The sequence below is a fragment of the Parus major genome, chromosome Z, assembly GCF_001522545.3.
Source record: "Parus major isolate Abel chromosome Z, Parus_major1.1, whole genome shotgun sequence".
Classification (NCBI taxonomy): domain Eukaryota; kingdom Metazoa; phylum Chordata; class Aves; order Passeriformes; family Paridae; genus Parus; species Parus major.
In genome coordinates this window covers 74283009-74296844 of record NC_031799.1, presented here as the reverse complement: position 1 = coordinate 74296844, position 13836 = coordinate 74283009, and the positions used below count along the sequence as shown (strand labels likewise).

The following is a 13836-nucleotide window of genomic DNA, read 5'->3' as shown; positions in this document are numbered from 1 at the left end:
CCAGTGGAAAGCATATCAGCAAAACATAAAATATCTACAATAGTACCTGCTCTGGTTTGATGGGCTCAGTTGTTGTGAAGATGTCAGAATAATGTTGTCTCTCAAAAACACGATCCAACACTTCTAGCTGCTGCTGGGTGAAAAGGTCTCCTCGCATCTGTTTCCGAAGAAAATCTCTGCTTGGGAGAGAATGGCCATTTGGTACTGGAGATTCCTGAATACCTTTCAAAGAGGAGAGAGAAGAGGAAAAATGAGTAGTCTCATGATGTGGCCTATAGTAGAGTGTCTTTTCTCTTGAACAGATGTAGGTATCAATACCTGAAGTCATGAAGACTTTTTGTGTGGTTACAGTTTGCTAGAAAACACACTGTACAGTCTTGCATTACAAGCAACTTTAACCCGTCAACAACTTCACACATAATTTAAAGGCCTGATACAGGACAACAGTCACATTTTTGCCTGCATCACTTTTACTGTGCCCCCTGGGAAGCTGTCTGGTTCATGGTCTGTATACAGGAGAACACAGAGGATAAGTAGATGGCCTGATGACAGTCACAGTCAACTTGGGTCAACTCCAGCAAAATGCTTTGCCCAGTCACCACCCACACACTCTGTCCCCTTCCTGTGCTACCTCCAAGTCCTGCTCAGCTCCATCCCATGCTGAACTCTAAGCTCTGGCATGGACTGGCTGTGAAACACTACCAATAGCACTGGCCAGGCAAGACCAAAGCACTAGTCAGCCTGTGTTGTACTAAGGTGGAATCCCTGGACTGAATTACCACTGCAACACCCTCAGCAAGGCCCAGTCCAAGATGCACTCCTGACCCTCAAATTCATTTTGTATTTCTCCATCTTACTGGCAGGACTCAAACCTGGGCTCCAAAGCACATTTTCCTCCTTCTCTCCTTTGGCAGAGATTTTTAGCAGGAGTTATAAGTGACTGACTATGGATGAAAAGCCATGAGACAAGTTTGAAAAATGTTTGATTGGCAGTCTGAAAAGACTCTTGCAATGCAGGGACTTGTTTCGATTTGCTTTTTGCAGATTCACAGTGGTTTCCTACTTTTACTTCACCTGTCAGTGCTGGAAATACATCTTTTATGTGCTAAAAACTGAAATCTGCAGTATTCCCAGAACTCCAGGAGGTGGAACTCCAAGAACAACAGTAAATATCAGATTTCTTCTCCAGATGGCAACATCGAACTAGACAGAGGGAGGAAATGTTTTAAAAATAGCATCTAGCTGCCAGAATAGTTCTGAGGAGCAGAATTCAAATGCATCCTTAGCAGCAAGATTTCCATGTCTGCTGCAGTTGCTTACAGACCAAGAAGTCTGCAGAGGAATAACATCACCTAGACCTCCTCTGGCAGGCTCTGCATCAAGTTTTTTGATTGTAAATAGGTGATCTGATAGAGGTGATCTGCACAAAACCAGCCTGTTTCTGTAGACATCAGTTGTGTCCACAAGCACATGCTGGCCATCAGTAATACAAGTGATGCTTGGTGGACAAGGTTTTTCACAAAAGACTATTGATTTAAGATCATCCTTCAGCATAGATGGATTTTGCAGAAAATGCTGTCTGTGCAGAAATCTGGGCTTCTTTAAGGCAGAGTTCTCAGACTGGGAGACCAACACAGAAATACCTCATTCAACCTCAGTTGATAATGAATTTAAGCAGAACTTTCCCTATACTGAACAGATATTTGATGTTAGGAGTTAATGCAGGAAACTTCTTCTTCAATTTGAGATCAGCAATTTCAGTGACAACTTTATATATACTCTCCTTAGATAAAGTCATGCAATTTTATCAATGATAGATGATGATGGCTTTTGTAAAGTACAAGGATCAGTTTATTCCACACAGTAAGGGGAAAAAAACCCTGAACCTGGAGTAGGATGAACATCTGAGTAGGATGTCTAAGTGTGAAAAGGTACAGAAGCATACAAGAAAGCAGTGTATCTTTAAATAGTTTGGGGGGGGGCAGGGTGTGTTTTTGTTTATTTGTTTATTTTGTTTTGTTTTGGGGTTTTTTACTATTCTAAATCAAATAATATCAAATAGACCCCTGTGCTGAGTTCAGTCAACCATGGCTTATAGAATTAAAATTGTGGTTGGTAGCTGTATGGTACAGCTAGGGCCAGGGAGACCCTATCTCTGGAGCATGGAAATGCTGGCTTTAAATTTCAGTTTGAGCTGTTATTCACAATTTGACGTCAAAGGTAAAGCTTTATGCAGTTTTGGGATAAAGGGGAGGACAAGAGGGAGTGAAATGACACAAGACAGGCATAACCTGCAACCTGTTCTTGGTGATGCCAATACAGTCCGTGCACTCTGCACTGGTTGTGCACCCAGAGATTGGTGCACAATAATGAGATCACATCATGAGATACCCTTGTGTTTGAAAATGGAGTAGCAGTCCCACCTTTCACCAGCAGCACTTTTATTACGGAGTGCAGCTCCAGATTTTGGGAGTGGACACCTTGGAGAAGAGGAGGCCAATGAAAGGAAATTCTGGGGCAGCAGCCTGAGCCAGGGACAGGCACTGTGGCAGCGTGGTGCTGGGAAGGGTCTCCCACCATGGATACCAGAGTGTGAAGTCTAGGAAAAAAGGCACCATCGTGTGACTCTTGCCATCACATCCATGCATCTCTCCCAGCTGCCTTTCGTCCAAGGGGCAGTGAGGCAGGGGATGACCCTAAGGCACTGCCACCAAAGCTCAAGGAAGAGGAGGCTATTTCTCTCTGCAAGGAAAGCATGAAATCACGCAGAGATGGTAGTGGGTCTCTGAGTGCTTTGGTCTCAAGGTCAGCATTTGATATGTTGCTGGAAGCCAGAATGGGCTGCCAACTCACACCATTTGTACATCCCTGTTTGCCAACATCTCCACATGCTGTCCTGGGGATGTGAGATGGGATCAGTCTCCAAGACACTTTCCAGTGCAGTCAGGCTGTCCTGGGATGAGGAATAATGCATGCAGCATTAGTGCCAAGGAGGGACCTGGGCAGGAGTCAGACAGAACTGGGACCACTGAGATGGGCAACCCTGCACAAAAGGAGACACCCAAGCCTCCCTCACTGTAATCACCTGCACTCTGCATCCTAGGAGCAAAGGAATTGCTTGTACTTTTGCAATGTGTCTCCCAAATACAAACTAATTGCCAGTGAGTTCTGGACTCCACTGTAGAACTAAAGGACTTCCTGTACACTGCATATGACACACAGGAGTTTGTGAAGGTCTTCAGGATGTGTTTGGCTGTTAGACATTATATAAATAATACCATTAGCATTATCCCTTGTTAAATTAGAATATCTTTGATAATTAAAATACTGTTGGAAGGCTTGAAACAATTTTAGTTATAAGTAGGCTCCAGGGAGTGGTAAAAACATTTTTCATATAATCAGTGCATCCACATAGGGTTGCATCCACATGTTTTATTGACAATACCACTACATGTATACCTACCTATTCTGCAAAACAATTAGTTCCTAGTTCAATGGCATCTTTCCTTAAAATTGAGTGAAGAGCACAGATATAGCACTCTCCTTAGTACAAAAGAGTACATTCTTCTCAAACAAACATTTCATCCTTTATCTCTATAAGACTGTGCATTTGGGATGACACCATTAGCCCACAACTCCCTGAGCTACTTCTGATGAAATGCATCAAAATGTAATGCATTGAGACCTGTCACAGTGCCTGGGGGAGCGTGCACATGCTGCTCCTCCAGCACTAGGGCTCCAGCATATGCCACACCTGTTTCAACAGCCACCCTACCACCTGATTCAAGTCCCTCCCAGGCATCCTACCCAGCTCAGAACACTGACTCAGTTTCCCACAGATGCACACAGCTTGGAGAGCAATCCCACCTGCAACCTGAAGCTGGAAGTCTTGTCATGTTGGGGACAGGTCTGAACAACATCCTCCCTGGTTCCAAACTTACTGATAAGCATTTTCTTAGCAGGGAAAATGCAATCCTTTCTCACTCTGAACACCTTCTGTTCAAACCTTGCCCAGAAAAACTGACCTGTGATTTCACAACAAAAGCTGGACATGCTGCTAAAGAAGCTGGCCTGTCTTCGACACAATCTTGGTATCAAACACAAGCAAAAATTTTCTGTGGCTAGCCAAAGTCTGAACAACCTATGAAAAGTCTGTGAAACCTATGAAAAACCTATGAAAAGAGTTAAGCACAGAAGAGGTGTGCCTCTGAGAAGAAATATCATCCACAGTCTTGCTAACAGAAGACTGGCCAAGTGATATGAATATCACCCAGAAAATATGAAATCACTGCATGGTTTGGGTAGGGACATACATATCATCAAGTTCCAGTCAGCTGCCTGGGCAGGGACACCTTCCACAATTCAGGTTGCTTAAATTCCTGTCTGACCTGTCCTTGGACACTGCAACTAATACATCTTTGTTAATTAAGAGCAAGTTATTTTCTGAAGACCTAAGCAAATAGCAAAATCAGTTTAAAGAATTTGATAGATTGAGATCTCATTTTTCTAATGCACTTCTGTGTTTAGATACTTATCCAAAACATGCTTTCTGAAACAGCTGGAGATATTTGAAATTGCTAAATACAAGAAAACCAGAATTTTTGCAATCTTCACCACACAACTTACTTGATTTAAAATACTGTTTCTAAGATTACAGACCAAAATAAGAAGAACAAAAGGAATTATCTTCACAGAACACTAAAGCATAGTTAAAAGCCTTAAAGCTTAATATGAAAACAAGGCAAAATATAGAAATACCAGAAAAAAGCACAGAAATACAGAAATGGTTCAGCTCCACCTTTTTTTATATTGATAAGGACAGAAGCACAGAAAATAGTGATAGGACAAGGGAGAATGGTTTTAAACGGAAGGAAGAGAGATTTAGATTAGACCTTAAGAAGAAATTCTTCCCTGGCAGGGTGGGCAGGCCCTGGCACAGGGTGCCCAGAGCAGCTGGGGCTGCCCCTGGATCCCTGGCAGTGCCCAAGGCCAGGCTGGACATTGGGGCTGGCAGCTCCTGGGACACTGGGAGCTGGCCCTGCCGTGCCTGGGAGTGGAACAAAGAGGTCTTAAAGGTCAATTCCAACACAAAGTGTTTTATGCTTCTATGATTCTATTTAAATACTGTATTATAGTGTGGGACAGACCTTGCCCTGGTGCAGTTCCACTTCAGAGTCTCAGCAAGGTAACAACAGCTCAGAAACAGCTGAGAAACAACTGCAAATCCAGCCAGACTAGTATTTCCAGTGCTCTTCATAACAGAGGTGTGCCATGAAGTGTGCACCTCCATGGTAGATTCATCTGATGCAGTGCTCTTTTGAAAATAAAAGGAATCTACTGGTTTCAGATTTTCAGGTTGTTCATTTTCTATTTTTGAGAAATATGCTTCTACAGGGTAAATCAAGGAATTACATAGCTAGTGCCATGAACAGCCTACATTCATAAAGGACATGATTTCTGCCTCTAATTTGTACTGTCCAACTTCATTACCTGTTATCATACCTAATTACTCCACCTTATAGGGAAATGCTGGCTAATTAGGGAGGATGTTATTCACCACATTTAAAACATTATGAAGCAAATGAAATATTACCAGGAGGCAAAAAGGTGATTTGTTTTCTTGTAGCATGCCTGTAAATGAGTCCAGAGAAGATAAAGGCTCTGTTTAATTACCACATGGAAGGTTTTGTTTCAAACGTAAGCTGAATTTTCGTACCACTGTCTCAGGATTGTATACATCTGGCAGACAGTTGCCTCAGAATACTCTTCCCAGCAAAGCATCAGTTTCAGGACCACATATGTGCAGAGAGATCTTTGGATTTACACTATTCAAATTTTCTAACCCTCATTATTTCTTTTTTCCAAAGGACAATATCACTAAAAAGGATCTTTATATTTTGAAGTGTATATAGCTGATCACTGTGTAAATATTTTCAAGAGAAATCACTATATTTCACAAAGGTAAGTATGAGTTTTATCATAGATCAAAGTGAGAAAGAGGGGGAAAAAATGATAAATCATCAGAGATCCAAAAATACTTTTCATTTGGAGAAGATATCAGGCCATTTCAGTGGCACTGATAGAGTCTCTGCTCTGTCTCCATTACCCACTGAAGGCAGCCGGAGTCAGGAGCTGACTACGCTAGATTATATTCCCTATAAGATGGTCACCAATATATATATATATGATCTTCAACCTCTATTGATTGACCAATTTCACAAGCAAAGACTGGTGAAATGAAGCTGAAATGAACATCATGCTTTAACTCATTGAACCCATCAGGCCTGAGTTAATCTCACTGCCCACTGTCTCTGATAGAATTCAATTGATCAATCATGTTTCGGTGATAGTACCATTTCAGTGGCTTATTGCCTCTTCATTTCAAGCCTTGACCTGTTAGATATATTTGGACCAGCTCAGCTCCTTCTGGATACACAGAGATCCACATCTGCCAACAGCAGTGCATTGTCCTGCCTCCAAGCACAGGAAAACTCAAGGGAGCACTGGTGAATACTCTCACCTTCATGTTCTGTTTTTACAGTTATTCTACCATCTTTGCAGTCCAGATGAGTGTGAGGACATAAGGAATCTGCATGACCCAAGCCCACTGCCCCCTGGTCAGTGCTTGAACAAGCAGGGACAGTGCCAGTTTGGTGGCCATCTGGCTCCAGCCCTTGTGTGCAGCAGAAGTGGTGCACACTAACAGTCCATAGGCAGACTGTCTCCAGAACAATTCCAGCTGGACACTGCCAGCACACTTGCACAACCCAGAAGCACAGGGCTGGCCAGGGTTCACCGTGCCTGTGGCTAGCACTGGATGGCAAGGTGTCCTCAGTGAGGTTTCATCTGCCATTCAATGCATAGTCAGCCTGAGTGCATCCCATTTGTCATCTCCTGGCCTCCCTCCTTCCCTTTGCTCCTTCAGAATCCCCTGCACTGCTGGAGACAAGGGTTATTTGGATTCTGCTGCACCTTGCTCCCAGCTGCCCTTACTCCAGCCAGCAGTACCTGGAGGGTCCCTGGTTCTTTGCAGGCTGCCCTCAACCCGTGCACAGTCTTGCAGGCCAGGCTGCATCTCTGTAGCTCCCTGAGGTGAGCCCTCACCACACTCCTTCCAGTAGCACCAATCTGTGCTGCAGAGCAAGTCTGGCCACTGCCTGTACATCCAGCACCAGATTTGCACTGGCTCTGGGTAATGGAAGAAGCAAAAAAAAAAGAGCTGTGCCATGTCATTGGCCTGTCAGTGCTGCTCTTCCTAAAATGCTCAGCAGCACAATTAGCACTTTTATTGCTAACCAGACACCTCTGGTCCTTCACTGATGAGTGATGGAGCTCTTCTCCACCATGAGAACATTTGTCTCTTTTCTGTAAGGCAGCTGGAGGTCCTCCCTTGTGTAAAAGCTGGAGTCAGGCTGTATACCCACAAGACATATGAGCTGGAACTGAACCAGTACACCTTTGAGATTCTACCCCACAGGATTGCTGCAAATCTGCACAACAAAGCTGGTTCTGGGACTCACCAGCAAAGTGGGTTTTGTTTATTGAACAGATTTACCATGAGATTACAGCTGTCCTCCTTCTACAGTTATTTTAATCCCACCGTAGCCATATACGGAAATGTTTTTATATATCGCCTAGGAAAAATCTGCCACCTCTGCCATCCTACATTCAACAAAGATATGGTGGGACCTCGCACCTCAGCAGCCCTAATGCTTGTGAATCTGACAGTGTATACATCTGAGCAAACATTTGTGCAAATAGTGCCACTGAGTGGAGCTGGATTGCTTGTGCATCTGCCCAGACTTCCATCCAGATGGGCTCTGCTTGTGCCTCAAGCCTTGCACATACAGGACACAGCCCAGCACAGTCTGCACCTGGGGGCAAACAGTGCCCCTGGGCTGGGGGACTTCCCACAGGTGAGAGCATCTGACAGCAGGCCTGGACTTGTTTTGCTGCCCAGCAGATCCAGCAAGGGCTGCAGTGGTGGAGGAGAGCGGGTTGGACTGTCCCCTGCAATGCTGTAGGACCCCAGCACAGCTGGCTGTGCCTGCCCCAGGGGGGATGCAGCAGTCTGTGCAGCAGCATGTGCTGGTGTCCTGACCACCCCTAGCCTGGCAGCTTAGCCTCCATGCAGCATCCTCAAGGAACCAGAGATGCCCATGGGCACCAGTCCCACCGTGTGGCAGAGCCTACCTGAGAGCAGTGCCTGGAGGGACTGATGAAACCACTGGAAGTTTTGTGACTGCTCTTCTGCCACAGTTTTATATTTAAACAGCAGCAAAAATTATGTCAGTGAGACTCCCCTGCACAGTGGGGAATTTAGAAATGCAGAGATGAGGGTTGAAAGGAAGAGGCTGAGAACAGAGCAGACGCCCCAAGCCTGGCACAGAGAGGGAACATTCATTCCATGGCTCCTGAGCCCTGGAAGAGCCTCCAGGTTCATGGCACCCCTAGGCCAGATGCAGTATGATGTGGAAATATGCTTGTATTTCTGTGATTTCTGTAGTAACTAAGGTGAGCTGTAACTCCAGTAATTATACACAAACTGTCATGACAAGCTCCATAAAAAATGATGTGTGAAACTGCATCTTTTCCTAATCCATTTTTGTAGACTGTGTTCAACTTTAGAGACAAGCACTTTATATCATGTACTCCCAGCTCAAAGGGCATTTTTAAAAGGTTGTTAAAAGCTTATTGAGGCAATTTTAACATAGTTTATACCTACTTCCATACCATGTCATAGCATATCTTTTCATCACTTCTTTCAAAAAAATAATTTCTATATATGCCTGGGTGACAAGGACTAATGCAGGTTGCAGATGAAACTGTGCTCTGTGTAGGTTTGGAAATGCTAAAATGGCCTCTCGTTTCAAGCAAGTGGGAGGGGATTTAGAGCTCTGAAAAATACTAGGAGACAGAAATTTGACAGCCAAAGGAAAAGCTGTGGTAGGACAGGCAGCCCAATGGGGTCTGCACAAACACTGACCAGCTCTGGACTGCGAGCTCTGCTGCATCCCAGCGAGCTCTGCCTGAGGTGAGAAGTCTTCAAGCAAGGCAAAGCCCCTAAGAAATGCAGAGGGCTCCCAAACAGCAATGCTACTCCTCCTCAAGTGCAAATTCCTAGGAAAACATTGAAGCAGTCCCACCAAGATATGATGAGGGTGGATTTACTGAAATCAAAGGAGAGAAAAAGCCCATGGAGGATGCAGCTTGCTCTACCAGCAGTGGTGCTCTGCATTGTCTCCTGCAAGTGGAGGATATCTATCCACATTTCCTATGCAATTATCCACAAAGACCACTAATAAGGAGTTCTTAATACCTGCAGACTTTTCTTGTGCATAAATATCTCCTGATTTTACAAAATCACAAACATTGGTCTCAAGACTTGAAGTGTTGACACAAAGAAGGAACTGATATCACAGATGAAGCCACCATAATGGCTTGCAACCATAATGCATTAGAATTATATTATATTATATTATATATATATATATAATATATCTTACATAATTATAATGCGTAATACATTATAAAATGTAACATACAGCTACAGATTTTTATTAGTAACACAAAGTGCATGTGAAATGATATTTTTATATATTTTATCTGCATGCATTAGTTGGGAGAAATTATGCTTTAAATATCCTTCACACCTGTGTAATGTGGTTTTAACACTTAAATTTCAGTGTACTTCTTACACCTAGGAGCCACATCTGTCCATTGGCTTCGTTTCCTGTCTGACAAGCTCTGCCACAGTGACCATAAGCTGGAGACTGCCCGAGCTACCACCATGCAGTTTGCTGCCTGTGGCATGGTCTGGCAGCTCCCAAAGTCAGGGAGACCACCAGCAGTGCCCAAAGGATTGGCACTGATGGGAGTCTCCACAGCTGCACCCACCCTGTGCTAGGTAGCCTCTGGCATCCTCCAGCCTCAGCACCCACCTTCAGAAGGGAGGGTAAAATGCTGCTGTCACCACTCCAGCTCTCACCACTACAGTTTGGAAGATCTTGTCAGCTCTTGGCACAGGAAATGCTGTGAATGAATGGGGTGTGTAGAGCAAAATTTGGTGGGATGAGTAGTGGACACTGTCTCTCTCAATGTCTTTGAGGTTTTTGACATGGTTTCCCACCACCTCCTCCTGAAGAAACTGATAGGATGGAAAACTGGGCTCACAATAGCCTTCTAAAATTCAGCAAAGACAAATGCAAAGTCTGGTACTTTGCAAACATAATCCAAAAGCGCATCACAAGCTTGGATCAGCCTGTCTGAGGAGCAGGTCTGCTGAAGGGACCCTGAGGGTGCTGGGGAACACCAAACTCAGTGAGAATGACCAGTATGCTGCTGTGGCCCAGCAGGATGCTGGGCTGCATCAACAAAGGTGTTGCCAACAGAGATAGAGAAGTCACTGGCACTCTGTACTCAGTATCTAAAAATTCTCTGCTCAGTTGTGCCAAACAGATGTGGACAGGCTGGAGAGGCCAGAGAAGGGCCACAGAGATAAACCAAAGGCTGGATAGCTGCCATAGCAGCAAAGGCTGAGTGATCTGAGTTTCTTTAGCCTTAAGAAAAGAAGGCTTAGAGGAGACCACTGTGTCATGTTCTACTAATAACAGTGTGCCTGCAAAGAAGATGAAGACTCCCTTTTTTACAGAGGAGTCACATGGAAAAGATACAGGTTAATGGGTACAAGTGAGTCCAGGGGAGATTCCAGTTGGACACACAGAGAAAATTATTAGCAATGAGAACAAGCAGCCACTGGGACAATCTCTTCAGGGAAGAGCTCGATTCCTCAGTGTCGAGCGCTTCTAGGATTTGGATGGGTAGGGAATTAGACTGTCCTGTCTAGGCCATGATTTTGCCAATACAGGTTGGACCAGACAGTGTATGAGGTCCCTTGCAGTGTGGTGTTTTAGGATTCTATATTTAAAAGGTAGATGATGACCCAACAAAAACGTTGTGCCCCTGTATATGCTTGTATTTTATGGTTCTGCCATAAATGTTCTGACACACTGGAGACTGAACAAAATTAAACAGCCAAGATTTTACTTTTAAGGCAAAACAGTGTAGCTCTTTTCTAATTGCTGTAATTAATTAGTGTCATCTAAATCATTAATTATTTATCCTGCAGTAAACTTAGCAATATACAGTACAACTCCCCTGATGCTGTGCTTATCACACAGAAGCCCTTATTAAGCACGTGTGGGTGAATCTCCCTGCATGTATTTGTGTTATTTCAAAACCTGATTTCATTCAATGAGAGGTTGAGGGGATCACTTTTTGGGCCACTTCACAGAAATTCTTGCAAAGGTCTCTTAAACAATAGAGCCTGTTCCTGCAGCTTCAGTTGAGACAAAGACTTCAGGGACATCCTCACCACAGCAACAGGTGAGGCTGACCTCATGTCTGTGCCATTTTTCTAATCTCACTTATTTCCATTCCATCTAATGAGATAACTTCTGCAGGAAAAGAATAATTATATATATATATATTGACTTATTTAATTTTTTGTATATATAAATATATATGGAGAGAGAGAGAGACGGCTAGATCTTGGCAAATAACTTTGGAAGACCACTGTATCCAATGTCTCAATGTCTCCTCTTTGCTCCCAGCAGCCAGATGTTGCAAACTCAGTGATGATGGTCTAAGAATGAATGGCTGGTGTGGCAGACAAAGTCTTGCCTCTGTGTTTGGTTGGTGCTGCAGAAGCCAAGGGAAGGGATGTGACTCTTGCTGCACTGTAAAGCTGCAGTGATGGAGAAATTTTCAAGACTTTTTATGCTATAGGAAAGCACTTAGGACTGAAACTGAATCTTGTTCACAAGCAGAGATAATTTCTGAAGAACTGTGTGACACAAAGCCCTACTGGGGAAAATACTGAACATGTGGATAGAGCACATCCTGAGACTTTTAAATTAAATTGATTCTAGTTTTCAAGTTCAAAATCATTTCAGTGCTTAAATATAAATTAATCAGCTTATATGGAATCATAGAATCACAAATTCAATTACATTGGAAAAGTCTTCTAAGGTTGTCAAAGCCAGCCATTTACCCAGCTCTGGCAAGACCACCAGTAATCCATGTTACTAAGCAGCATGTCTACAGATATTTTAAACCCCCTAGGCATGGTGACTGCACCACTGGCCTGGAAAGCCTTTTTCAATGTTTGACACCCATTGCAGTAAAGAGCTTTTTCCTAATAGCCAATCTAAACTAGTCACAGCTGAAGGCTATTTCCTCTCACCCTGGTTTGGGTTGGAAGGGACCTTAAAGCTCATCTAATTCCACCTTCCACTATCCCAGACTGCTCCAAGGCCCCCCCAGCCTGGCCTTGGACACTTCCAGGATTGGGGCAGCCACAGCTTCTCTGGGCCTCACCACCCTCACATGGAATAATTCCTTCCCAATGTCCTATCTAACCCTGCCCTCTGTGAATCTAAAGACATCATAGCACCCCTTGTGCTATTATCTATCTATCTATCTATCTATCTATCTATCTATCTATCTATCTATCTATCTATCTATCTATCTATCTATCTCTCCATCTGTCTGTCTGTCTGTCTGTCTGTCTGTCTACCTATGTATCATCTACGCCTAGAAGTATTTTAATATAAATAAGCCATCATTCCTCATGACTAACTAAGCCTGGATGAGCACCAGTCTCTCCTTAGCCACCAGATACTTCTGTTATTCATGTAAAAGACAAGAACTTTTCCTTAAAAAAAAGGTTTACAGAATCTTTAGGAGAGGTTCATTATTATTTTTCATGGTTTCACTTTCCCATCTCTTTTTCACTTTATTCCCTTTAGAAAGGAAGGAAACACTGACGATGCATACTGCCTGAAATGTTTCTTCCTTACATACATATATATGTGTATACATAACCATTTACATGTAGCCATGTGTTCTTCACAGAACCATGCAGAACCATGTCCACTTCCCCATGCCCCAGCCAAAGGCACAGATGGCAAAAAACACTCGTGATTGACTAAAATTACTGGATTGCACTGCTCTACGTTTAGGTAAAATCTCTGGAAGACACCTTGTTTTAGAAAGAAAGAAAAAGAGAGAAAGAAAACTTGTAACATGTGGCCCTGCTAGTGCAGTAAAAGGGGGTGTCCAGGGGCTTGGATAGGGAGGCATTAACTCCCCCAGTAGGGTCTGAAGGGTGCCTCCAGTATCATCCATGCCAGTTTTCCGCTCCCTGGAGGCATTGTGGCAAGCAATGGCTGAGGGTCTGCTGTGTCACCAAACTGGGATTAACTGGGAGCACACGGCTGGCACCCCACACCTGCGCCATTCCCCAGATGTTAAATCTCCTCTGCTGTCATGCCCTGTACCTGACTCTCAGGAAGGCAGCCTGTGCCCAGCTACCCACCAGCTCCAACACCTTCTTTTGCCACTGGAATGTGGGCACCAGTTGTTACCATAACACACTCAATTGTTCTCAGCAGTGCTCCAGCAAATAAAGCCATTAATTACAGCCTTTCTCTCAGCCACTGTTGGCTGGAGCAGCAATCAATGTGCAACCCCTCATTGCCTGCTCTCAGGGAGCAGAGACAGATGCCATAAAAATGATCCGCAGCCCGCGCTGAGCCCCGCCGGCGGCTGTGCCCAGGAACGGCCGCCACGCTGCTCTGACACGCGATACCATATTTATTTGGCCTGCCACAGCCGTGGGGGAAGCCATCCCATTAGGCGATTATTTTTATCTTATAACGTCAATTTACTTATACTGATTGGCTTCCTGCCGCCAAATATCAATTAAATTGCAAATGCCTGCTGAAGCTTATTTTAGGTATCTTTATCCTCATTTCCTTCTTTTTCTTTTCTTTT

The 13836-nt window shown here is 44.0% G+C and overlaps 1 protein-coding gene across 4 annotated transcripts in view; it reads right to left on the bottom strand.

Moving 5' to 3' along the window:
* The window catches only part of PAX5 (paired box 5), a 135641-nt gene that overhangs the window by 86419 nt on the left and 35386 nt on the right, over positions 1 to 13836 (bottom strand). For all 4 annotated transcript variants that reach the window (XM_015615426.2, XM_015615428.2, XM_015615427.2 and 1 more), the window contains exon 6: positions 47 to 222. In XM_015615426.2, coding sequence (XP_015470912.1) covers positions 47 to 222 — 176 coding nt within the window. The remainder of the gene's footprint in view (positions 1 to 46; positions 223 to 13836) is intronic.